Source organism: Eleutherodactylus coqui, chromosome 5 (genome assembly GCF_035609145.1).
Source record: "Eleutherodactylus coqui strain aEleCoq1 chromosome 5, aEleCoq1.hap1, whole genome shotgun sequence".
NCBI lineage: Eukaryota > Metazoa > Chordata > Amphibia > Anura > Eleutherodactylidae > Eleutherodactylus > Eleutherodactylus coqui.
In genome coordinates, this window is record NC_089841.1 from 3,777,241 (window position 1) to 3,804,510 (window position 27,270).

Consider the following 27,270-nt stretch of genomic DNA (forward strand, 5'->3'; position numbering starts at 1 on the left):
TTAATATGGGGGCTACAGGGATGGGAAAAACTAGGATTAATATGGGGGCTACAGGGATGGGAAAACTAGGATTAATATGAGGGTTACAGGGATGGGAAAAACTAGGATTAATATTACTGTTAATCCATTTCCAGGAGTCCATCATAGCAGCGCACATGGAGGTTCTCCCCTTGACCTTGTTGGGACAGGAAGACGAGAGTTCAAGAGGCGACCTCCTACCACCATGCTCCAGTAGCTTCAACACTATCACAATGGGTATGTGGCCCAATCTTTTAATGTTGCTGTTACATGCATAGTATAGAGTAGTTTACCAGGGTGGGTCAGTATGTGCTGTCATGATGGACTCATGGAAAAGGAATTAACGGTGAGATTAATCCATCCTGGCAGCACACATGGAGGCAATACCAGATTATAATGGTAACATTACGGCGGGCCACGACCTGGAAGACCTTCTGCCTAAAGGCCAAATCCCTACTAGAATGGAGAGCCAAGCGATACTACTTAGAGAATGTGTGGACACTAGACCACACTGCGACTTTACAGGTTTTCTGAGTTTTTGCTGTGTTCGGGCTATGAGAGCTCTTGTAGAGTGGACTCTTATCCCCTCAGAGGGAGGCAGGCCTCTGGCTTTTATAGGCCTCTTGGATTGCTGTTTTGATCCATCTAGCGATGGTACCTTTTGAAGCCACTTTTTTTCTTCTAAAGCTCTGTGAGACCTAATCCGTGTTAGGACTGCACGTCTGATGCCTAGGTTATGTAGGCATCGCTCCTTGTCATCTTTATAATCCTGACAGAAGGAAGGCAAAGTTATTTCCTGCTTCATGTAGAAAGTCGACACCCCTTTGGGAAAAAAGAAGGGATCCAGTCTCATGACTATCCTATCGTCAAGCACCTTTAAGTAGGGTCCTCTGCAGGATAATGCCCGTATCTCACCAATCTGTCTGGCGGTTGTAATTGCTACCAAAAAGACTTCTTTGATGGTTAGGGTTTTAAGAGATACCAATTGTATGGGCTCTATGGGAGGGTGTCAAAATAAGAACTAAGGGCTGCCCCCTGCAGGGATCTAGGGCTGAGTCCCTTAGTAAGGTCCAGGCTGCTCAGGTCTGGACTATTTGATCCGCACCAGCTACACAATCTCCTCAATACCCTAGAGTATATGGTGATGGTAGAGCTTTCAATTATTTAAGAGAGTGTTTATTACCTTGGACGATAGTCCTTGGGCTCTTAATCTCTGCCGCTCAGCAGCCAAGCCATCAGCTTCATCCAGTGGATCTCCTGGCAGGATACTGGGCCCTGGGACAGAAGGTCCTGCCTGAGAGGCAGCGGAATTGGAGTCTGAATCATCAGAGAGGAGAACAACAAGAGCCAGGGCCTTTTGGGTCACACTGGGGCAATGAAGATAACCCTGGTCCGGCAGTTCTGAATTTCTTGCACTGCTCGATAGATTAAGGAGAAGGTGGGGGTGGGGGGAGCATACGATAAATCCATGTCCCATTCCAGGAAGAGTGTGTACTCTGCCAGGGAATTGTCCACTGGGTTTAAAGAACTTGCAGCACTTTGAATTCGTCTTTGATGCAAAGAGGTCTGTCTGGGATGACCCCACTGGAGCGTCAGCAGATCGAATCCCAATTCAGCGACCAGTCTCCTGGGTCTAATCTTTTCCAGCTCAGAAAGTCTGCTATGGTGTCCTGGGAGCCTCTTATGTGAAGGGCTGATAAGGACTTTACTTTGTCTTCCGCTCAGGAGAATATTCTTCATCATAGGCATTGAAGATGGGGGTGTCTGGTGCCGCCCTGATGCCAAATGAAAAGACACTACTGTTCTGTTGTCTGACAATATTTTACATGTTTCCCACGTACTGTGCCTTCTGCTTCAATCAACTTTTCCCAAACTGCTCTAAAGTTTTTAAAACTTGAGGGTTTAGAGCAAACGTAAGACAACCAGAATCCCTACATTTTCCTATCTGCCTCCTGCGCTCCCCAACCACACCAACTAGCATCGGTATATATGGGAATAGGGACCACTGGACTCCTTTTTTAAGCTTACGGGGCGACACCCACCACTCTAGGGATTTTTTAGTGGGGAGGCAAATTGTCTAACGACTATTTCTTTCTATCCCATATAGCCAGGATCTCCTGCTGGAGAGGCGTGGAACTGCACCCAAGGGACCACTGGCAGACATGCGAACATTTCACCGAGAACCTTCATTCCTTCTCTTATAGAGACAAAATCTTTATTCTACTAATAGAGGAGAATATTTTCCCTTTTTGATTGAGGAGTAACGTTTTGAGATCCCCAAGAAAAATCATCTGAGTGTCCGGCTTTAGGCTGGACTTCTCAACGGTGATAAGCCAACTTAGAAAGTAGTTAAAGTATCTGCCCCGGTGACCCTTCATAGAGTCCAAGCTGTCCGAGACAATTAGAAGGTCATCGAGATAAGGAATGAATATTAATCCCCAATATACCTCAGAGAAAGCCAGTCGGCTCAATCATAATCTTGGAAAATATTCTAGGAGCAGAAGAAATACCAAAAGGCAGACAAACTGAAAGTGGGCGACTTTTGAACCCATTTTAACTGCAAATCTGAGATATTTTTGGTATGATGGGAATATGGTAGTAGGCGTCTTACTTATAGGTCAATTGTACACATGACGCGATCCTGACTGATTAGGGGAATTGTGGACCTAAAAGTTTCCATTTTAAATTAAAAATCAGATTTATACTAATTAAGGGATTTTAAATTAAGTATCAAAGGAACCGTTAGGCTTGGAAAGCAAAAATAAAGAAGAAGAACCACCAAAAAACTGCTCCTCTACCGGACCTGGGACAACTGTTCCCAACTGCATTAAATCCTGAACCCTTTGCTCCAATCTCTCTTAGAGAAGAGGGGACAGGTTTGGACCAACTGAAACATCCAAAAAAATGATGAAGTTTTAGTAAAAGCGAACCTTGATGATTCCTTCCCCAAGGCCTTCATTTAATGCACACACATCATACTTAAGGTCCCCGGTGAACCCGGCCGGCTACCTCATTTACAGTCACATGTAACCCGTTGGACGGCACACACTGCGGGGGGTTAAATGCTCATAAGGTTTATGTGTCCAGCTGGTGACTGCGGACCCCTCTACATACCGCAGGACTGACAGTCTAACCTATATCTAGGCCTGATAACCCTTAATAGAGTCTGGGACATGGCACCACGTCCGACCTGCATGAGGGAGGGCTACTAAACACAGTCCTTACAATTACAATCAGCCTCTTGTAGGCGGCCATAACGCTGATGTGGCCCTCGGTGAAGAAGAGTCTGACACAACTGATCTATTGTCTCTGGTCAGCGGTCATCCTGCCATCTCCACTGTCCTCATTACACAAGTAGAAGACATAAGACTGAAGACCTTCCCGACCCCCATACACCTCATAGAGAATATCCCCATCTACCTGATGGTCCTGTTGAGGAAGAGGATGGGGACATCTCTCTGGGGGTCTCCTCTTACTGGATGGAACTGCAGGAAACACAGAAAGTGATGGAATGTATTCCCCACATACAGATAATTACAGGCGATGTGTATTTATGTATATTACCTGGTGAGGTCAGCGGCCGGTGGTCCTCCATCATGACGTCCTTGTACAGATCCCGGTGTCCTCCTATATACTCCCATTCCTCCATGGAAAAATAGACGGTGACATCCTGACACCTTATTGGAACCTGACAACACAATATACAGTCATCACCCAGACCCTCCTGTTACTGTATAATGTCCCCCACATTCCCCGCAGCATCACCTCTCTGGTCAGCAGCTCCGTCATCTTCTGGGTGAGCTCTAGGATCTTCTGTACATTGATGTTCTCATGTATCGGTGAGTGAGGTGGGGGCCCAATGAATGGGCTCAGGGGTCTTTCCCATCCATCACTAGAGGTCTTCTTCACTACTGTGTAATCCTGGATATGGGGAGACATTAATAAATATCACTACAGACATTACCAGAGTCCATCACCTCTCCAGTGACATCATCTGTTATCCCCATAGATAAGAATTATGTAATGTGACATCATCAGACTCTCTCCCCTCCCCAGTGACATCATCAGACTCTCTCCCCTCTCCAGTGACATCATCAGACTCTCTCACCTTCCCAGTAAGCTGGAAGAGTATCTCTAGGGTGAGATGTAATACACTTTCTGCCATCTTGTTTCTGTCCTCCTCCATCTTTGATGAATCAATCATGTAGGGACCTGAAGGGAAAGAATATGAAACAATGGAAAAAAAACAAAAAACAACAATAATTTTACTGGAGATAATAAGGAAACATTTATAAGTTTTTCGCCTTACTTGAAACTGCTTACAACCCATGTCCTCCCTCGTGGCTGCTGACCAGGACACGTGACTGCTGGAGCCAGTCACGGGCTATAGGTGGTCAGTGCTGTGGCCAGTGGTTGGCCGCAGCAGTCACATGTTCTGGTCAGCAGCAACCAGGAAGTACAGAGCGGTTGTGAAGCAAGTGGTGGGAAAACCCCTTTAAGCAGATATTAAAGGGAATGTGTTTTATGAAGTATGAAATACAGGCGCCACAAAATCCCAACAGGGCTCTCCTCACCGGGATCAGTTAGACTGATAACCAACCCAGGCAGGGAGAACTCATCAGCAACCACCCCGCTGACACTCCTCCAAGTTCAGAGCTGCTTGTTACAGTTTTGTAGAGCCCAATCTAGAGGTCTGCAATGTCTGCGCGTGTTGGGTTGTATGTAGGACATCGGGCAGCAGAATCCTCCTAACAGCTTCTGACCTGAACTACTAAACTACTGGAACCGAAGGACGCAGATGGAAATGACTAGAACGGCGCAGGACAGACCCCACTGATGGATGCAGTACACACCGAACTGGAACAGCGCCAGACATACCCCACTGACGGTTAGGAGATCCGGATGGCATTTTCTTGGAGTAAAGACTGCAGCATACTCGGAACATTTATAGGGATTTTTCCCAGAGGATTTCTCCATTTGAGAAGACGACATGTTGTGTGTTCAGGAAACCCTTAGAGGGGATACACAGATTACACCATAAACTATTCCCGCAGATCTGCCGGCAACACAAAAGAGAGGCGGAGTGTAAATATACCGCAGCATTCCCCTCGGAGAAGGACATTACTGACGATGATGGGCGCTTTGTCATCCGGCACCATTAAGGACGGCGTTACCATTGCGGCGATATATGCCCGAAGTGTAGACGACACAGATGTGTTAAAAGGGTCCCAGCCATCATTAAAAAAATATAACGGGGGGTTCTTTAGTTTGGGTGGGTGACTTTAACAAAGCTCTCTGGCATTCTATGGACACACTCAGTGCCACACCCATGATCTGCCGGTGTTTGACATTTGGCATTTACAACCTCCAATGAGATATAGAGCTGAATAGATTCCATGGTGGCGATTAGAGGTCTTATTAGTGGGGTCATTTCTACTACTGTAGGCATCACGACACGGTCGGACCACCCAGAACTATGCTGTGAATAGGGGTCTTATTAGTGGGGTCATTTCTACTACTATAGGCATCACGACACGGTCCGACCACTCAGAACTATGCTGGTGAATAGGGGTCTTATCACTGGGGCCATTTCTACTACTATGGATATCACGACACGGTCGGATCACCCAGAACTGCCGAACCAGCAACAACTCAACCACCCAACTAGTAAAGTCTGAACAACTATATCCTAAAACCCCTAAAGTATGCCCCTCATTCACTAACAATGCAACAAGACTATTGTGACCTTTATGACAATGGGGAGGGGCCTGACTCTACTCTATGGTGCACCCATAAGGCAGTTGTGACAGGTCATCTCCTAAGACAGGCCTCATACGATAACACAGAACCACCTTACTATTGTCACTACCATCCAGACTCTGTACACCAAACAAACTTAATAAGTCTTCTTATTCTCCAGAAAGAAATGAAGAAATGTGCGCTGTCCACCAGCCGCTCCAAGAATGGCTCACGAACACAACCTGGTCTTGGGAAAATGGGAAAGGACCTACTATTGGCAGGGCAACAACCCAAATGCCCTATTACAAGACAAGTTACGGCCCGTACAACCAGATCTCACACTCCATTTATTAAGGACCCCGAAGACAACAAGGAATTGTGGATAAACTGGCGGACTATTATAAATCATTGTATAACCGAGCCAATGACGATTCCACTACACAGAACCATATAACCCATTTTCTGACAGCATCCTTCTCCGAGCTCAGAGGAATTAGACGCCATCACAACCATTTAGTATGACTGAAGTACTCAACTGCATTAATTCCCTAAAGATAAACAAATCCCGGGAGAAGACGGTCTTACGGGGGAATATTAGAAAGCCCACAAAATCACCCTAGCCTCATACTTGACGAAGCAGTTCAAAGAAACAATGACAAAAGGTTATGTCCCCCCGGAGATACTGAAGGCACTTATCCCCTGGCCTAAGCTTGGCAGAAGCGCTGATTTTCTAATGTCCCACCAGAGATGCTGAAGGCACTTATCTCCTGGCCTAAGCCTGGCAGAAGCCCTTATTATCCTATGTCCCCCGGAGATGCTGAAGGCACTTATCCCCTGGCCTAAGTCTGGCAGAAGCCTCAATTGTCTGGCTGATGTAAGACCTATATCCCTGTTATATATAGATATAAACAATAAACATATATGGGGACATATTAGCCAACAGACTATCTGGGGATACACCAAACCTTGTAGATAAGGACCAAGTAGAATGTAGTAAGGGATACCAGACGGTACCCCATGCTACATGGATGTTATTTTGGCGGTGTCGGCTTTGGGTACGCCTTCTGTGCTTCTAGCTTTGGATGGGAAGACGACGTTCGGCTGAGGTCATTGGGATTTTCTTCAAGAAGGGGTGCTGAAGTTTGTGGATGGGGGCCGGTTACTCACATCCATAATGGCTCTATATACTGCCCCACAGCGCAGATCTAGGCCAAAGGCACCATCTCCAGCCCCTTCACTAGATCCCATGGGGATGGGGATGGGTGGCTCCTTTACAGAGCCTTTCGGCCCTCTGAAGAATTGGCTGTTCAGCATGCCGACATGCTGGTTTAGGAGGAGGAGGATCAGAGAAGGATAGACCAAGCTACTTCTACCCTTTCTTGGGGTGATAGAGGGTGCATGGTTTTCCAGTTCCAGGTAAAGATACTTTATGTTAAGCTGCTTTCCACCAGTGGAGAAGTCTGGGGAAATCCAGGCTGTTTTAATCTAATAAGTGTAAGCCTGTCGGCGCTGTCAGTTGACAGGCGGGTATGCTTATCAGTGATAATCCCCCCAGCAGCACTAAACACCATCTCTGATAACACACTAGTGGCAGGGCAGGCCAGTACCTCCAAGGCTTACAGCGCAAGTTCGTGCCACATGTCCAGCTTTGACACACAATAGTTGTATGGAGCAGAAGGCTCACTGAGGATGTTGGTACGGTCGGCTATGTACTCCCTCACCATCTTTTTACACTGTTCTCTCCTACTCAGCTTAGACTGGGGAGTGGTGACACAGTCTGGCTGGGGTGCCATAAAACTGGCAAAGGCCTTGGACTGTGTTCTCCTGCCTGTGCTGGACATGCTGTCTCTTCCCCTCGTCTCCCCTGCTAGTTAACCCACTGAACTACGTCCTCTACCGTTAGCATTGTCAGATGGGAACTTTAGTATAAGCTTTTCTACCAGGGCCTTGTGGTATAGCATTACTCTTGTACTCCTTTCCTCTTCAGAAATGAGTGGAAAGGCTCTCCTTATACCATGGGTCGAAAAGGGTGTACACCCAGTAATCCGTGTTGGCCGGAATGCCTCTAATGTGAGGGTCATGGGAGAGGCAGCTTAACATGCAGTCAGCCATGTGCGGCAGAGTCCCAGTACACAACACATCGCTGTCCTCACGAGGAAAATGACTCTCGGCGTCCTCTTCCTCCTGTTCAGCCCATACATGCTGAACAGATGTGAAGGAAGTAGCATGGGTACCCTCTGCACTCTATTGAAAAGTGACAATAGCACACACTATACCTCTACATCAAGAGGGAGGAACCAGTGGAGACAAATCTGCACGCTTCAGTATCCAAATCTGGGTCCAAGATCCCGCAAAACATAAGTCCAAAAGTAATAAAGTTGAAGCAGCATCCAAGGGAATAATTGCAAAAGTAGAAAACTTTAATCCATCCAGCAAAAACAGCACAACGTTTCAACCACCCAGTTTCTGTGGTCTTTGTCAAGTGAAATGACACATACACATCATAATATACAAATGAGACATAACCCACAACCAATGAAAAACAATCTACTATACATAATTGATTAAAAGCACATGTAACTAGATTGCTGACCGAATGGGTACCCTCTGTGGGCAGCAGTCTCTTCCCCCTCTACGTGCTGAGAAACAGACCTGAGGATGGTCTGGCTATCAAGTGACATAGTGTCATCCCCCATCTCCTGTTCTATCCGCAAGCATCGGCCTTAATGTAAGAAGAATTTATCTACAATTTTCTTAACACTTAGTACTTAGCAGCGACCTTCTCAGCAGGCAAAGCAGCGGGATGGTTACGCTGATAATGGCGGCATCGCCGCTCACCATTTGTGTCAACTCCTCAAAGTTTCCTAACACCTGACAAATGTCAGACATCCATGCCTACTCCTCTGTGAAGAAGTGTGGAGGCTGACCAGCACTCTGAAGGCCATGTTGCAGCTGGTATTCAACAATGGCTCTACGCTGCTCATAAACCCTGGTCAACATGTGCAAAGTTGAATTCCAGCGTGTGCACTGGCAGCTGGAAGCGATGTTGCAGTGTCCTGAGGGTGGCAGCATCTGTGGTGGACTTTCTGGAAAGGGGCGCACACGTGTCGCACCTTGCTGAGCAGTTCGGACAAATTGGGGTAGTTTTTAAGAAAGCACTGAACCACCAGATTGAACACGTGGGCAAAGCATGGCACATGTGTTAGTCTGCCAAGCTGCAGAGCCACCACCAGGTTACGCCCATTGTCACATACGACCATGCATGGTTTGAGGTTCAGCGGTGAAAGCCACAGATCTGTCTTCTCCGTCAAACCCTGTAACAGCTTTCGTGGTGTGCCTCTTGTCACTTAAGCTCAGGAATTTCTGCACGGCCTGCTGACGCTTCCCCGTGGCAGCAGGTGTGGGTAGCACGTGAGCGGACCCAGGGTCCGACTCAGTCCCAGCCTCCACCAGGTTAACCCAATGTGCCGTCAGGGAAATGTAGTGTCCCTGCCCGCCAGCACTTGTCCACATGTCAGTGGTTAAGTGAACCTTCCCAGTAACCACGTGGGTAAGGACATGGTTGATATTCTGTGACACGTGCTGCTGTAGGGTGGGGACGGCGCAGCGTGAAAAATAGTGGTGACTGGGGACCAAGTAGCGAGGGATGGCCGCCGCCATGAGGTTGCGGAAAGCCTCAGTTTCTACCAGCCTATATGGCAGCATCTCCAGGCTCAGCAGTTTGGAGATATGCACGTTTAGTGATTGTGCATGTGGGTGGGTGGCTGCATATTTCTGCTTGCGCTCTAATGCTTGGGGTATGGACAGCTGAACACTGCGCTGGGACACATTGCTGGAGGCAGTGGAGGACTGTGCAGGTGAAGGGGTGGGTGCAGGCCGGGAGACGCTCGTGCCTGCATCCTGGGAGGGGGATTGCATCTTAGTGACACAAGGGAAGAGGCAGTGGTGTGACCCGCAGGTGGTGAATGGCCTTCGTTCCACCTCGTAGGGTGCTTAGCTATCATATGCCTGTGCATGCTGGTGGTGGTCAGGGCGGTAGTCGTGGCTCCCCTGCTGATCTTGGTGCAGCACAGGTTGCACACCATTGTTTGTCCGCGCTCTCATTAAAAAACCTCCAGACCTTTGAACACCTAGCCTTTTGCAGTTGGGGGATTACTTGCTCTGGCCCTGCTTCACCCTCTGGCCACCCCACTGCCTCTTCCAACCTGTTCTGCTGCTGCACTTGCCTCCCCCTCTGAAGACCTGTCTTCAGTAGGCTTAATAACCCAGGTCAGATCAGTCACCTCATCATCCACCAGCTCTTTCTCTGAATCCTCACTGACAGACAACTGTGTCTCATCATCATCATCATCATCATCATCAAATACCTTTTGAGACACTACTTGGAAGTCCCCACCCTCATCAACCTGAGACTGTGAATGTTACCATGCAGCAGTTGCGGCTCCTCCCGAAGCAGCGGTGTGCTGGGTCCCGCGGTCGGGGCGCGTCCCCCCGGCTTGCGGTCTGGCTGTCGGGGGTGCAGGTGCCGGGTCGGCATGGTGCTGGCGGCTCGCGGCGCGGTGGCATGTTCGGTAGCCCTGGCGGCGCCGTGCGCTCATGCACCTGCTGTGCACAGCCTTCCTTTTGATGTGCTATGGGGAATTGGCGGTCTCCCTCTCTCCGCCTCTTGGTGGAGGCTTCTGTTTAAAAGTCTGGCAGTGACTGCAATCACTGCCAGTTATTGGTTTCCCTCAGGTTGCTAGCTAGTCTGCATCTGTGGGTCTCCTGCCTCTGTCAGCCAGTCTTATTTTGCCAGGTTGTTCCATCTTTCTCGGTACTGTCAGTATTGTTTCGTGTTGGTATTTATCATCTGCCTGTCCTGTCTGTATTCTACCCATTTCATCTAGGTATGCCAGCATTCCTTCTCGGTCCCTAGATAGCGTAGGGACCGCCGCCCAGTTGCCCGCCTGGGATTAGCCAGGAGTGGAGGCAAGTAGGCAGGGACAGGGGTTGCGGGTAAGACCCAGGGCAACCCAGGCTGGCGTAGCCAGGGTAGATTACTGTAACATAATAACTGGCCCCTAAAATTGCCCAGCGGGTTTTGTTTTTACTCTCCGATGGAGGCCATTAATACCCTCGTAAATTAGTTGACGGAGTTAGTGGTCGTGATCCAAGACCTGTCTGGTCGTATGGTGGCCCAGGAGCAGCATGAGTCAGTGCATGTTTCTGCTGCCCCTTCTATTCCAGAGCCCAAGTGTCCTGTTCCGGAGGTGTTTTCAGAGGAGAGGAGCAAGTTTTTTTTGTTTTTCAGCAGGCATGTAGATTGTACTTCCGGATGCGGCCCCGCTCATCCAGCTCGGAGTTCCAGAAAGTGGGATTGATTATGTCCTTACTTCGGGGGCCCCCCAGACATGTGCCTACTCCTTACGCGAGCGTTCGGCTTGCCTGCAGTCAGTTGATTTGTTTTTGCGGAAATTTTGAGGTATTTTTGATGAGCAGGACCGTGTGGGGTTGGCGGGATCTCATCTTGTCTCTACGTCAGGAGCAGCTGTGGGTAGAGGACTATTGCTCTAAATTTAGACAGTATGCTGGTGAAACCTCTTGGAACGATAGTGCATTTAAGGATGTGTTTTTGTTGGGTCTTTCTGACGCTGTCAAGCATCTACTCATTTCCCATCCTGCTCCCGTGACACTCAATGAGGTGATGGAATTGGCAGTCAAGGCTGACAGAAGGCTGAGATCTAGAAAAGAGGAACATCAGGCCCGCAAAGCGAGGGAATCCAGCAGACCTGCTCCCACCCCTCCCAGACCATCTTCTGGTGCCGAGCCTATGGAAGTGGACCAGCTAAGTCCCGAGGAAGAGCGACTGTTCCAGATGACGCAGCGTCTCTGTCTCTATTGCGGGAAAGCCGGACATCGTGTAGCAACCGGTCCTCAAAAGCGGATCCAGCATCAACCTGAACAGTCAGAAAACTTCAGATCCTAGGTGACTGTCGGGAGAGCCGCCTAGGTTCACAGGTACTCCCTAAGTTGTTGGTGCCCTGTAATATTGGCTTCCAGAATTTCACTTGGTCCGGTCAGGCTTTTACTTATTCGGGTTCTGAGCGTTAGAGACGCCCATACGCTTCATTAGCATTAGAGATGAGCGAGCATCAAAAGGCTTGGGTGCTCATTGCTCGAGTCGAGCTTTCCACGATGCTCGAGAGTTCGTTTCGAGTAACGAACCCCATTGAAGTCAATGGGCGACTCGAGCATTTTTGTATATGACTGATGCTCGCTAAGGTTTTCATTTGTGAAAATCTGCAAAACCTACGAAAGTGATGGAAACGCCACAGAAATGGATAGGGCAGGCAAGGGGCAACATGCAGGGCTGCATCTCAGGTTCCCAGGTCTCACTATTAAGCCACAATAGCGGCAAGAGTGCCCCCCCCCTAACAATTTTTACTTCGGACAAACCCTCATTAGCAAGGCACAACTTAGCTAAGCACCACACTACCTCCAACCAAGCACAATCACTGCCTGCGGGACACACCGCTGCCTCTTATCCTGGGTTACATGCTGTCCAACCCTACCCCGCGAACGCACGACCCTGCGTCCGCAGCGCACGCAAAAGTGCCCCTGCGCAGTCTTCAGCTGTCCTCATGCCACAAGCTGGCCTCATAGCCACACCGCCCTCATGTCTATTTATAAGTGCGTCTGCCATGAAGAAGAACCAGAGGCACACACTGCAGGGGGTTGGCAGGGCCAGGCAGTGACCCTCTTCGAAAAGCAGGGGAGGGGTGGTGGTGGTGGTGGTGGTGGGGGGGAATAGCCCACAATGCTGTTGAGAATTGATAATAGATTGACATTCCATCTTCATTCCAATCCTTTGCCACCTCCTTCAGGAGCTGCAAATGTGGGCATAAAGGGGAGTCCGCTGCCAGCCCAGCACTTCTACACATCTCCACAATGCAGCAATACTCTGTGTGGGAAGTATGTGAGCGGGCCCTGGGTCAGCCTCTGTCCCAGCAAACACCTTGTGTGACCCAAGGTGCTTTGAGTGACATAGCAATAGGGACTCCATGTGTCCACACACTACTCATTCTGTTTAGGTGTCGGATACCTCATCGACAACGCAAGGGGTAAACCATCTGCACTCTGCACCCTACCCAAGTCTTTCAGTGTTTTGGGGACAGACAGGTACAACTCCGCCATGGCAAGTCTGTGTGCACCCGCAGCATGGGTGGCTAGCAGGAACCCACAGACAGTACAGAAAGAAATCCCATTGCAGTGCCCCGGATAGCTGAGGTTACGTGAGAGGAAATACATGTTGGCTGCGGCCCACACGCCATGCCCTAGACATTCTGGTTTTTGTTTTAAAGTGCCAGGCAGGTACAACTCTGCTATGGCAAGTCTGTGTGCACCCGCAGCATGGATGGCTAGCATGAACACACAGATGGTACAGAAAGAAATCCCATTGCAGTGCCCCGGATAGCTGAGGTTACATGAGAGGAAATACATGTTGGCTGCGGCCCACACGCCATGCCCTAGTCAGTGTGTGGTTTTTTTTCGGGCCAGATAGGTAGAACACCGCGATGGTGAGACTTAGTGCACCCATAGTATACACAGACCCCTGTAATATTCCTGTAGCAAAGGTATAAGCTGACCCCAGTAACAGTTATGTTGCAGAAGTCTAGGGAGACAAGAGTAACATTTCTGTAGTAACAGTATAGGCAGACCCCAGTAAAGTTTCTGTAGCAGCAGCAGTAAAGGCAGACCCCTGTAACATTTCAGTAGAAGCAGTATAGGCAGACCCCTGTAACATTTCAGTAGCAGCAGTATAGGCAGACCCCTGTAACATTTCAGTAGCAGCAGTATAGGCAGACCCCTGTAACATTTCAGTAGCAGCAGTATAGGCAGACCCCTGTAACATTTCAGTAGCAGCAGTATAGGCAGACCCCTGTAACATTTCAGTAGCAGCAGTATAGGCAGACCCCTGTAACATTTCAGTAGCAGCAGTATAGGCAGACCCCTGTAACATTTCAGTAGCAGCAGTATAGGCAGACCCCTGTAACATTTCAGTAGCAGCAGTATAGGCAAACCCATGTAACATTTCAGTAGCAGCAGTATAGGCAGACCCCTGTAACATTTCAGTAGCAGCAGTATAGGCAGACCCCTGTAACATTTCAGTAGCAGCAGTATAGGCAGACCCCTGTAACATTTCAGTAGCAGCAGTATAGGCAGACCCCTGTAACATTTCAGTAGCAGCAGTATAGGCAGACCCCTGTAACATTTTAGTAGCAGCAGTATAGGCAGACCCCTGTAACATTTCAGTAGCAGCAGTATAGGCAGACCCCTGTAACATTTCAGTAGCAGCAGTACAGGCAGACCCCAGTAACATTTCTGTTGTAACAGTATAGACAGAGCCGAGTAACATTTCTGTAGTAACAGTATAGACAGACCCCAGTAACATTTCTGTTGTAACAGTATAGACAGAGCCGAGTAACATTTCTGTAGTAACAGTATAGACAGACCCGAGTAACATTTCTGTAGTAACAGTATAGGCAGACCCCAGTAACGTTTCTGTAGCAGCAGTATAAGCAGACCCCTGTACATTTCTGTAGCAGAAGGATAGGCAGACCCTAGTACCATTTTTGTAGCAGAGGTATACACAGACCCCCTGTAACATTTACGTGGCAGAAGTATAGGCAGACCCCAGTAACATTCTTGTAGCAGAAGTGTAGGCAGACTCCTGTGACATTTAGGTGGCAGCAGTATAGGCAGACCCCTGTAACATTTATGTGGCAGAAGTATACGCAGACCCCCTGTAACATTTCTGTAGTAGCAGTATAGGCAGACCCTAGTACCATTTCTGTAGCAGCAGTATAGGCAGACCCCTGTAACATTTACGTGGCAGAAGTATAGGAAGACCCCAGTAACATTCTTGTAGCAGAAGTATAGGCAGACCCCAGTAACAGTTATGTAGCAAAAGTATACGCAGACCCCTGTATCATTTCAGTAGTAACACTATAGACAGATCCCAGTAACATTTCTGTAGCAGAAGTATAGGCAGACCCCTGCAACATTCAAGTGGCAGCAGTATAGGCAGACCCCTGTAACTTCCTCGTAGCAGAAGTATAGGCAGGCAAGCAGACCCCAGTAAAATTTCTGTAGTAATAGTATAAGCCAACCTCAAACATTGGGGTACCATGAGCGTAGGCAAAGGCCGGAAAAATTAGTTGGATAAGAGTGTAGGCGTGGGCCCGAAAAATTAGTGTACCAAGAGTACAAATGTATCTCTGAAATATTTATCAACTGAGAGAGCAGGTGAAACCCATAAATATATTTTTGAAGATACAGCTCACTGTTGCTTAAATTGTAACAGAGTCTGGAGGCAGCCCTGTGAAAAAATTGGTTCATGTTACAGTCTCAATTCTTTTGAAACTTAGAAAAATTGTAAAAAAAAACGGTGGATGTAGATGAGCCTTGTGGGCCGCAGACAAATTGACTGTTTAGCGCAATGACGTTGTTTCTGGGGGAGCAGTAGCAGGAGGAGGACTAATGTCAGAGACAGATTGACAAAAGATAAATGCCCCGTTTTCCCGGTGATACAGATGAGTGCTTTTATCTGCGGTTGCAGCGAAAAGATTCTTTAGGTTCCACTGCTTTCCGCTGGTGGAGAAGAGAAGTCTGGGGAAATCCAGGCTTTGTTCATCTTTATGAGTGTAAGCATGTCGGCACTGTCAGTTGACAGGTGCGTACGCTTGTCCGTGATGATTCCCCCAGCTGCACTAAACACTCTCTCTGACAAGATGCTAGCGGCAGGGCAAGCAAGCACCTCCAGGGCATACAGCGCAAGTTCGTGCCACGTGTCCAGCTTTGACACCCAATAGTTGTATGGAGCTGAGGCATCATGGAGGACGGTGGTACGATCAGCTACGTACTCCCTCACTATCTTTTTACAGTGCTCCCTCCGACTCAGCCTTGGCTGGGGAGTGGTGATGCAGTCTTGCTGGGGAGCCATAAAGGCAAAGGCCTTGGAGAGCATTCCCCTGCTGCGCTGAACATGCTGCCTGATCTGCGCTCCTCCCCTGCTACTTGGCCCTTTGGAATTGCGCCTTTTGCCGCTAGCGCTGTCAGATGGGAAGTTTACCATCAGTTTGTCCAGCAGGGCCCTGTGGTATTGCATCACTCTTGAACCCCTTTTCTCTTTGCGAATAAGAGTGGAATGGTTCTCCTTTTACCGTGGGTCGAGAAGGGTGTACACCCAGTAATCTGTAGTGGCCAGAATGCGTATAACACGAGGGTCACGAGAAAGTCAGCCTAACATGAAGTCAGCCATGTGTGCCAGTATCCAAGACATGGCTGTCCTCACTAGGAAGATCACTTTCAGGATCCTCCTCCTCCTCGTCCACAGGCCATACACGCTGAACAGATGGGAGGCAAGCAGCATGGGTGCCCTCTGCAGTGGGCCCAGCTGTCTCTTCCCCCTCCTCCTTCAGCTCCTCCCCCTCCTCCTCCTCCTCCAAAACTCGCTGAGATATAGACATCACGGTGCTCTATCAAGCGACATACTCTCTTCCCCCGTCTCCTGTTCTGACCGCAAAGCGTCAGCCTTTATGCTTTGCAGCGAACTTCTCAGCAGGCATAGCAGAGGAATGGTGACGCTAAAGATTGCAGCATCGCCACTCACCATCTGGGTAGACTCCTCAAAGTTTCCGAGGACCTGGCAGATGTCTGCCATCCAGGCCCACTCCTCGGTAAAGAATTGGGGAGGCTGACTCCCACTACGCCGCCCATGTTGGAGTTCGTATTCCACTATTGCTCTATGCTGCTCATACAGCCTGGCCAACATGTGGAGTGTAGAATTCCACCGTGTGGGCACTTCGCACAGAAGTCAGTGCTCTGGCAGATTAAACCGATGTTGCAGGGTCCGCAGGGTGGCAGCGTCCGTGGTGGGCTTGCAGAAATGTGCGCAGACGCGGCGCACCTTGCCGAGCAGGTCAGATAAGTGCGGGTAGTTTTTCAGAAACCGCTGAACCACCAGATTGAAGACGTGGGCCAGGCATGGCACGTGTGTGAGGTTGCCGACCTGCGGAGATTGAAATGGAGTCTGATAATGTGGCAGCAATCTCCCAATGGGTTAGAACAGATAACCTGAAAGCTCTCCAGCGGTTCCTAGGGTTTGCACATTTTTACCATAAATTCATTAAAAATTATTCGGTTATTGCGCAACCCCTGAGCGATCTTACCAAGAAGGGGGCTGACTTGCTTTTAGTCGTTACAAAAGGGAATTTACTGCTGCCCCGATGCTAGTACAGCCTGATGCGCGGCAGCCGTTCTTCCTTGAGGTCGATGCACCTGAGGTGGGGGCGGGGACGGGGTGTGTATTGTCTCAGGAAATCAGCGGGAGATCTGGGTATTGCCCATGTGCGTTCTTTTCATGGAAGTTCAGTTTGGCGGAACGTAACTACGACGTGGGTAATCGTGAGTTATTGGCGATTAAGTGGTCTCTAGAAGAGTGGCGTCACTATCTTGAGGGGGCTAGGCATCCCATTACCCTATATACTGATCATTAAAACTTGTTATATCTTGCCAATGCTAAGAGACTCACAGCTCGTCAGGCCAGGTGGGCATTGTTTTTCACCAGGTTTAATCTCTTCGTTACATATATTCCAGGCGTGAAGGCAGACGCTCTCTCATGGAGTTTCGGTTCCCTGGAAAGTGAGACAGTGGCTCCCGAGAATATCTTGTCACCTGGGGAGGTGGTGGCAGCTGTAGGATCTGATCTTGTCCCTCATCTACAACATTATCAGCAGGACGCTGCTGGAGGGCAGATGGTTTGTGCCAGAGCCCTTGCGTCTTAGAGTCATTGAAGAGTCTCACTCATCTGTTCTCGCAGGCCATCCGGGGTTTCAGGGGACTCTGGATCTTTGTACTAGACACTACTGGTGGCCAGGCATGTCTCAGGAGATCCGGGACTTTGTTAAGGGATGCTCTGTCTGTGCACGCAGTAAAAGTCGGCGTCGTTGTCCGGAGGGGCCGTCGAGACCGTTACCGATGCCTTTTCATCCGTGGTTGCATTTATCGGTAGATTTTATCACCGATCTACCTGAGTCTCAGAAGTTCACCACGATCCTAGTTGTTGTAGACAGTTTCTCAAAGATGGCACATTTTGTGGCACTAAAGAAGCTACCTTCTACAATAGAATTTTCCAAGATTTTTGTAAAGAAATCATTCGCCTACATGGGGTTCCCCAAAACATCATATCTGATCGCTGGGTTCAGTTTGTTGCGCAGTTTTGGCGAGCCTTCTGTAGAAACCTGGGAACGTCGCTTTCCTTCTCGTCAGCATTCAACCCGCAAACTAATGGTCAGACGGAGCGGAAGAAACAGGATTTAGTGCAATATTTATGGTCGTTTGCCAGTGAGAAGGCTCATCAGTGGGCAGAGTTCCTGCCGCTGGCAGAGTTTGCGCTAAGCAACCGTACTTGTTCCTCCACTGGGGTATCTCCATTCCTGTGTGTATATGGTCAGCATTAGAGATGAGCGAACGCGTTCGTCCGAGCTTGATATTCGTGCGAATATTAGGGTGTTCGGGATGTTCGTTATTCGTAACGAACACCGTGCGGTGTTCTGGTTACTTTCACTTCCTTCCCTGAGACGTTAGCGCGCTTTTCTGGCCAATTGAAAGACAGGGAAGGCATTACAACTTCCCCCTGTGACGTTCAAGCCCTATACCACCCCCCTGCTGTGAGTGGCTGGGGAGATCAGGTGTCACCCGAACATAAAAGTCGGCCCCTCCCGCGGTTCGCCTCAGATGCGGTGTGAGTTAGATGAGGGACAGTGCTGTTTGTACCGGAGCTGCTGTAGGGAAAGAATTGGTAGTTAGTGTAGGCTTCAAGACCCCCCAAAGGTCCTTATTAGGGCCACTGATAGCTGTGTGTTGGCTGCTGTTAGCAGTGGCAAATTTTTTTTTCTCAAAATCGCCTCTGCAGAGCGTTGCACCCGGCATTAGGGACAGAAGTGCTGCATAGGCAGGGAGAGTGTTAGGAGTGAGTGTAGCCTTCAAGAACCTCAACGGTCCTTTCTAGGGCCATATTTATCCGTGTGCAGTACTGTCCAGGCTGCTGTTAGCTGTGCTGCATTTTTTTTTTGCTTCTCAAAATCGCCTCTGCAGACCATTGCACCCTCCATTGATACTGCAGGGAAAGAATTGTATAGGCAGGGCCACAACACAGTTATTATTCATAGAATATACGCAGTGCTGCCTTTTGGTGGAAAAAAACTGAAAACAAATCTATTTGTCCAGCCTCTGTCCGTCCTAAGGGCGGTGGACACGTGTGAGCTGCGTGAAAAACATTGCTAAATCAGACGCACCCAGCTACGCTTTACTGCTGGCTTCGCCATTTGCTTTCCTTAATTGGGAAAAAAATACCTGCTCTCCAAGAGTTATAATAACTCTGCTACCCTCACGTTCTGTGACACATAAGCAGGGACACAGCACAGTTATTAAACTTCTCATGTTCATTGAATATACGCAGTGCTGCCTTTTGGTGGAAAAAAACTGAAAACAAATCTATTTGTCCAGCCTCTGTCCGTCCTAAGGGCGGTGGACACGTGTGAGCTGCTTGAACAACATTGCTAAATCAGACGCACCCAGCTACGCTTTACTGCTGGCTTCGCCATTTGCTTTCCTTAATTGGGAAAAAAATACCTGCTCTCCAAGAGTTATAATAACTCTGCTACCCTCACGTTCTGTGACACATTAGCAGGGACACAGCACAGTTATTAAACTTCTCATGTTCATTGAATATACGCAGTGCTGCCTTTTGGTGGAAAAAAACTGAAAACAAATCTATTTGTCCAGCCTCTGTCCGTCCTAAGGGCGGTGGACACGTGTGAGCTGCTTGAACAACATTGCTAAATCAGACGCACCCAGCTACGCTTTACTGCTGGCTTCGCCATTTGCTTTCCTTAATTGGGAAAAAAATACCTGCTCTCCAAGAGTTATAATAACTCTGCTACCCTCACGTTCTGTGACACATTAGCAGGGACACAGCACAGTTATTAAACTTAGATTATTCATTCACTAGAGGCAGTGGGGCCTTTCGTTTTCCAAAAAGGGAAAAAATTATATTTGGCCTGCAGTCTTGCGCCAATTTATTTCCTGCCTGTGAAATCAAATCACTGGTAATACAGCATGCTGAGGGGTAGGGGTAGGCCTAGAGGACGTGGACGCGGCCGAGGACGCGGAGGGCCAAGTCAGGGTGTGGGCACAGGCCGAGCTCCTGATCCCGGTGTGTCGCAGCCGACTGCTGCGCGATTAGGAGAGAGGCACGTTTCTGGCGTCCCCACATTCATCGCCCAATTAATGGGTCCACGCGGGAGACGGTTATTAGAAAATGAGCAGTGTGAGCAGGTCCTGTCCTGGATGGCAGAAAGTGCTTCGAGCAACCTATCGTCAACACGCAGTTCTGCGCCGTCCACTGCTGCAAATCCGAATCCTCTGTCTGCTGCTCCTCCTTCCTCCCAGCCTCCTCACTCCACTACAATGACACCTGCTCAGGAGCGGGAACACTCCCAGTAACTGTTCTCGGGCCCCTGCTTAGATTGGGCAGCAGCGGTTCCTCTCCCACCAGAGGAGTTTATCGTCACTGATGCCCAACCATTCGAAAGTTCCCGGGGTCCGAGGGAAGAGGCTGGGGACTTCCGCCAACTGTCTCAACAACTTTCTGTGGGTGAGGAGGACGATGACGATCAGACACAGTTGTCTTGCAGTGAGGTAGTAGTAAGGGCAGTAAGTCCAAGGGAGCAGCGCACAGAGGATTCGGAGGAAGAGCAGCAGGACGATGAGGTGACTGACCCCACCTGGTGTGCAACGCTTACTCAGGAGGACAGGTCTTCAGAGGGGGAGTCAAGGGCATCAGCAGGGCAGGTTGCAAGAGGCAGTGCGGTGGCCAGGGCCAGGGGTAGAGGCAGGGCCAGACCAAATAATCCACCAAGTGTTTCCCAAAGCGCCCCCTCGCGCCATGCCACCCTGCAGAGGCCGAGGTGCTCTAAGGTCTGGCAGTTTTTCACAGAGACGCCTGACGACCGACGAACAGTGGTGTGCAACCTTTGTTGCGCAAAGCTCAGCCGGGGAGCCAACACCAACAGCCTCACCACCACCACCATGCGCAGACATATGATGGCCAAGCACCCCGCAAGGTGGGACGAAGGCCGTTCACCGCCTCCGGTTTGCACCCCTGCCTCTCCCCCTGTGCCCCAACCTGCCACTGAGATGCAACCCCCCTCTCAGGACACAGGCACTACCGCCTCATGGCCTGCACCCACACCCTCATCTCCGCTGTCCTCGGCCCCATCCAGCAGTGTAGTTCAGCGCACCGTTCAGCCGTCGCTTGCGCAAGTGTTCGAGCGCAAGTACGCCGCCACGCACCCGCACGCTCAAACGTTAACCGTCCGCATAGCAAAATTCATCAGCCTTGAGATGCTGCCGTATAGGGTTGTGGAAACTGAGTCCTTCAAAAGTATCATGGAGGCGGCGGCCCCGCGCTACTCAGTTCCCAGTCGCCACTACTTTTCCCGATGTGCCGTCCCAGCCCTGCACGACCACGTCTCCCGCAACATTGTGCGCGCCCTCACCAACGCGGTTACTGCCACGGTCCACTTAACTACGGACACGTGGACAAGCACAGGCGGGCAGGGCCACTACATCTCCCTGACGGCACATTGGGTGAATTTAGTGGAGGCTGGGACAGAGTCAGAGCCTGGGACCGCTCACGTCCTACCCACCCCCAGAATTGCGGGCCCCAGCTCGGTGCTGGTATCTGCGGAGGTGTATGCTTCCTCCACTAAAGCACCCTCCTCCTCCTCCTCTGTCTCGCAATCAAGATGTGTTAGCAGCAGCATGTCGCCAGCAGTCGGTGTCGCGCGGTGTGGCAGCACAGCGGTGGGCAAGCGTCAGCAGGCCGTGCTGAAACTACTCAGCTTAGGCGATAAGAGGCACACGGCCCACGAACTGCTGCAGGGTCTGACACAGCAGACCGACCGCTGGCTTGCGCCGCTGAGCCTCCAACCGGGCATGGTCGTGTGTGACAACGGGCGTAACCTGGTGGCGGCTCTGCAGCTTGGCAGCCTCACGCACGTGCCATGCCTGGCCCACGTCTTTAATTTGGTGGTTCAGCGGTTTCTGAAAAGCTACCCACGCTTGTCAGACCTGCTCGTAAAGGCGCGCCGGCTCTGCGCACATTTCCGCAAGTCCCACACGGACGCTGCCACCCTGCGCACCCTGCAACATCACTTTAAGCTGCCAGTGCACCGACTGCTGTGCGACGTGCCCACACGGTGGAACTCTACGCTCCACATGTTGGCCAGGCTCTATGAACAACGTAGAGCTATAGTCGAATACCAACTCCAACATGGGCGGCGCAGTGGGAGTCAGCCTCCTCAATTCCTTTCAGAAGAGTGGGCCTGGTTGGCAGACATCTGCCATGTCCTTGGTAATTTTGAGGAGTCTACCCAGGTGGTGAGCGGCGATGCTACAATCATTAGCGTCACCATTCCTCTGCTATGCATCTTGAGAAATTCCCTGCAAACCATAAAGGCAGCTGCTTTGCGCTCGGAAACGGGGGCGTGGGAAGACAGTATGCCGCTGGATAGTCAGGGCACCCTCCTGTCTATTTCTCAGCGCATACAGGAGGAGGAGGAGGAGCATGAGGAGGATGAGGAGGAGGGGGAAGAGACAGCTTGGGCCGCTGCTGACGGTACACCGGCTGATTGCCTGTCATCCTTTCAGCGTGTATGGCCTGAGGAGGAGGAGGAGGAGGAGGAGGATCCTGAAAGTGATCTTCCTAGTGAGGACAGCCATGTGTTGCGTACTGGTACCCTGGCACACATGGCTGACTTCATGTTAGGATGCCTTTCTCGTGACCCTCGCGTTGCACGCATTCTGGCCACGACGGATTACTGGGTGTACACACTGCTCGATCCACGGTATAAGGAGAACCTGCCCACTCTGATTCCCGAAGAGGAAAGGGGTTCGAGAGTGTTGCTATACCACAGGACCCTTGCGGACAAGCTGATGGTAAAATTCCCAGCCGACAGCGCTAGTGGCAGAAGGCGCAGTACCGAGGGCAAGGTAGCAGGGGATGTGCGTAGATCGAGCAGCATGTACATCCCAGGCAGTGCAACAGTCTTTAAGGGCCTGGCCAGCTTTATGGCTCCCCACCAAGACTGTGTCACCGCTCCCCAGTCACGGCTGAGTCGGCGGGAGCACTGTAAAAGGATGGTGAGGGAGTACGTAGCGGATCGCACGACCATCCTTGGTGACGCCTCTGCCCCTTACAACTACTGGGTGTCGAAGCTGGACACGTGGCCTGAACTAGCCCTGTATGCCCTTGAGGTGCTTGCTTGTCCTGCGGCTAGCGTCTTGTCGGAAAGGGTGTTTAGTGCGGCTGGGGGAATCATCACAGATAAGCGTAGCCGCTTGTCAACCGACAGTGCCGACAGGCTAACACTCATCAAGATGAACAAAGGCTGGATTTCCCCAGACTTCTGTTCTCCACCAGCGGACAGCAGCGATACGTAAGCAATACGTAGGCTGCACCCGCGGATGGAAGCTACGTTCTCTCTCACCATCCAAAACGGGGACATTTCTGCTTCATCAATCTGTGTCTAATATTCCTCCTCCTCCTCCTCCTGCTCCTCCTCCTGAAACCTCACGTAATCACGCTGAACGGGCAATTTTTCTTAGGGCCACAAGGCTCACTCAAATAATTTTTCAGAACAATTTTTATAAGTTTCAATTAGCTTAAAAGCGTTGGAGCTTTAACCAATTTTTCGTTACACTGGGCTGCCTCCAGGCCTAGTTACCACTTAAGCCACATTAACCAAAGCGATTCACCTGCCATCTTGGTTGGGCATGGCCAATTTTTACTGAGGTACATTAGTACTGTTGGTACACCAATTTTTTGGGGCCCTCACCTACAGTGTAATCATAGTAATTTCTATGTTCTTCGCCTGCACTCATGGTACAGAAAGGTGTGTGGGGTTGGCCTACACTTTAGCTACATAAATGTCACTTGTGCCTTGGCTATACTAAGGCTACTGAAATGGAACTAAGACTGCGCTCCCGCTATACTGCTGCTTCAGAATTGTTACTGGGGCCTGTCTTGAGTGCTACTATTGCTTACATGGAACGAAGACTGCGCTCCCGCTATACTGCTGCTTCGGAATTGTTACTGGGGCCTGTCTTGAGTGCTACTATTGCTTACATGGAACGAAGACTGCGCTCCCGCTATACTGCTGCTTCAGAATTGTTACTGGGGCCTGTCTTGAGTGCTACTATTGCTGACATGGAACGGACACGTGGAGAGGACACGTAGTGCCTCAAAAACATCCCCCTCCTCCTCCAACAGGGAAAACATTGTTGGCAAATGCCTTTGCATTGGTTCGTCTGGTGGCAGTCCAAGAATTTCACCTTTACCGACACTACAAGAGAGCCCCCCCACCATCCCCCCGCCACGGCCCACTTAATCCTGGCCACATTCCGAAAACCAACAAAATACAACCGTGCTACTAGGTCCGCAGTCACCACCACATTACCACCAACGCGGTTACTGTTAAGGTGCATATAACCACGGACACGTGGAGAGGACACGTAGTGCCTCAAAAACATCCCCCTCCTCCTCCAACAGGGAAAACATTGTTGGCAAATGCCTTTGCATTGGTTCGTCTGGTGGCAGTCCAAGAATTTCACCTTTACCGACACTACAAGAGAGCCCCCCCACCATCCCCCCGCCACGGCCTACTTAATCCTGGCCACATTCCGAAAACCAACAAAATACAACCGTGCTACTAGGTCCGCAGTCACCACCACATTACCACCAACGCGGGTACTGTTAAGGTGCATATTACCAGTCTGACTGGGGCATGCAGACACCTTGACAGAATGAATAGTGTGTGGCACATAGGTTCCCCATTGCTATGCCCAGGTGTGCAGCTCCTGATGGCGGTGGCACAGGATTCTATTTCTCATTGCTTCTGTACAGCATTGTGGGCTATCGCCCCGCCCCTATTAAAGAGGGTCGCTGCCTAGCCGTGCCAACCCTGTGCAGTGTGTGCCTGCGGTCCCTCGTCGTGGCAGACGCACTTCTAAATAGACATGAGGGTGGTGTGGCATGAGGGCAGCTGAAGGCTGCGCAGGGACAGTTTGGTGTGCGCTGTGGGGGGGAGGGGGTGCGGTTGGGCAGCATGTAACCCAGGAGAAGTGGCAGCGGAGTGTCATGCAGGCAGTGATTGTGCTTTGTTGGAGGTAGTGTGGTGCTTAGCAGAGGTATGCCATGCTAATGATGGCTTTTCAGAAGTAAAAGTTGTTGGGGGGGGGGGCCCACTCTTGCCGCTATTGTGGCTTAATAGTGGGACCTGGGAACTTGAGATGCAGCCCAACATGTAGCCCCTCGCCTGCCCTATCCGTTTCTGTGTCATTCCCATCACTTTCCTGAATTGCCCAGATTTTCACACATGAAAACCTTAGCGAGCATCGGCGAAATACAAAAATGTTCTGGTCGCCCATTGACTTCAATGGGGTTCGTTGTTCGAAACGAACCCTCGAGCATCGCGGGAAGTTCGTTCCGAATAACGAACACCCGAACATTTTGGTGTTCGCTCATCTCTAGTCAGCATCCTCGCTTCCTTACAGCGATCCCTACTCCGTCTGTCTGTCCTGCAGCTGATGTCGCCACAGATACGCTTCGGGGAGTATGGAAAGAAGTACAGAAGAACCTGGGAGAAATGGGTAGGTGCGTAGTGGGAGGAGTCTGTGAGTATCTAAACCTTACAGGGTGGGACAGAAGGTATATTTGTCTTCTAGAAATCTCAAATTGAATGTTCCGTCCTTGAAACTGGTGCCGCGTTACATGGGTCCCTTTGTCATCACGCGGGTAGTAAACCCGCTGGCTTATGAACTTGATTTGCCAGCTACATGGAGGGTTCACAGGGTTTTCACAAATCATTATTGAAACCTTTTGTCCCTTCGGTGACAGAGGAGTTGTAGTCCTATAAAGGACTGCTGGGTTCTTAGCAGATGGATCCCTGCCTACACGCTCCTTCTAACCTACTCTATCGCTCTCCCTCATTCACAGCAGCTCTGTCCCTCAGCTAATCCAGCCTGTGTGTGAGGCGAGCATCAGGTGACCTGAGTTTTTATGCTCATAGATCACCTGATCCGACCAGCCAATCACTGCTATGGACGTGCACAGGGTTGGCACGTCATAGCAGGAGGTACCAAAGCCTTCCCTGCATGTTTATTGGCTAAAAAAAAGGCACAAAACATGTGAGGAGAAGAGGGTGAAATGTTCTCCAACATCGCGTGGTGCTCGCTCCAGTAACAAGTACTTTGGAGTATGCTACTGCCTGGATAAGCATCAAGCTCGGACAAGCATGCTCGCTCATCTCTATTCCTCACTAACAATGCCCTGAGTCCTCCCGGCGGCCTCACACATCACCAGAGAGCTCAGGTGAGCCACTATAGGGTTAATACGCCCAAAGCCCAGCAGCTTACTCCCTCCCATTACAGGGGGCTGAGGGGCGGGGCCCTCGCTGGGCACAATACTGACCTCTGCTGGCCACCAATCAGCTTTACATCCGTCATCTCCACACCAATAATGTCCCCAATGCAGCGGTGTCATGGGGGGCCGGACTGCCAGCACTGACATGTTACTACAGCCAGAGACTCTGTACTGCTGCCGGAACCTTCCGGGAACTGGGACTAAGTAATCCTAAACATATAACCAATTTACTGACCTCAGCTGGGAGATGCTAGAATGGAGGGACTGATAGGAGGTCAGACGGCAGGAAGTCACATGTATTATGGTCACATGACAGGAAGAGGCGGAGCTTACTACAATGTAGTTCTGTGGAGAGAGAAGAGGCTGCTAGAATGGAGGGACTCCTAGGAGGTCGGAGGGCAGGAAGTCACATGGTCTAATGGTCACATGACAGGAAGAGGAGGAGCTTACTATAATGTAGTTCTGTGGAGAGAGAAGAGACTGCTGTTTGAAAGAAGACTTGTAACCCCCTGCTGGTCAGAGGGTCCTGATGCTTCACTCCCAGGATTTCTCTTCCTCTGTGCGATTGCTGCCCCCTGCTGGTCGGAGGGTCCCGATGCTTCACCCTCAGGATTTCTCTTCCTCTGTAGGAATGCTGCCCCCTGCTGGTCGGAGGGTCCTGATGCTTCACCCCCAGGATTTCTCTTCCTCTGTGCGATTGCTGCCCCCTGCTGGTCGGAGGGTCCCGATGCTTCACCCTCAGGATTTCTCTTCCTCTGTAGGAATGCTGCCCCCTCCTGGTCGGAGGGTCCCGATGCTTCACGCTCAGGATTTCTCTTCCTCTGTGTGGGAATGCTGCCCTCTGCTGGTTGGAGGGTCCTGATGCTTCACCCCCCCAGGATTTCTCTACCTCTGTAGGAATGCTGCCCCTTGCTGGTCAGAGGGTCCTGATTCTTCACCCCCAGGATTTCTCTTCCTCTGTGGGATTGCTGCCCCCTGCTGTTCGG

General features: G+C 50.3%; 2 protein-coding genes across 3 annotated transcripts in view; both read right to left on the bottom strand.

The window, feature by feature from the left end:
• The window catches only part of LOC136627267 (zinc finger protein 304-like), a 218,256-nt gene that overhangs the window by 126,544 nt on the left and 64,442 nt on the right, over positions 1-27,270 (bottom strand). The gene's annotated exons all lie outside the window — the stretch shown is intronic.
• Positions 1,690-26,583, bottom strand: LOC136627270 (gastrula zinc finger protein XlCGF66.1-like). Its single transcript, XM_066602242.1, has 6 exons — positions 26,520-26,583; positions 4,127-4,230; positions 3,784-3,939; positions 3,583-3,706; positions 3,439-3,503; positions 1,690-1,793 (listed from the first exon to the last, which is right to left on the bottom strand). Exons 2-6 carry the CDS (start codon positions 4,220-4,222, stop codon positions 1,758-1,760), a joined length of 477 nt encoding a protein of 158 aa, XP_066458339.1. The 5' UTR covers positions 4,223-4,230; positions 26,520-26,583; the 3' UTR covers positions 1,690-1,757.

Coding starts and splice junctions, on each gene's coding strand:
- LOC136627270 (XM_066602242.1), bottom strand. CDS start 4,222: ATGATTGATTCATCAAAGATGGAGGAGGACAGAAACAAGATGGCAGAA. Junction 3,504..3,582: donor CCGGCCGCTGACCTCACCAG/GTAATATACATA, acceptor TGTTTCCTGCAG/TTCCATCCAGTAAGAGGAGA. Junction 1,794..3,438: donor TTCCTCAACAGGACCATCAG/GTAGATGGGGAT, acceptor ATTTGGCATCAG/GGCGGCACCAGACACCCCCA.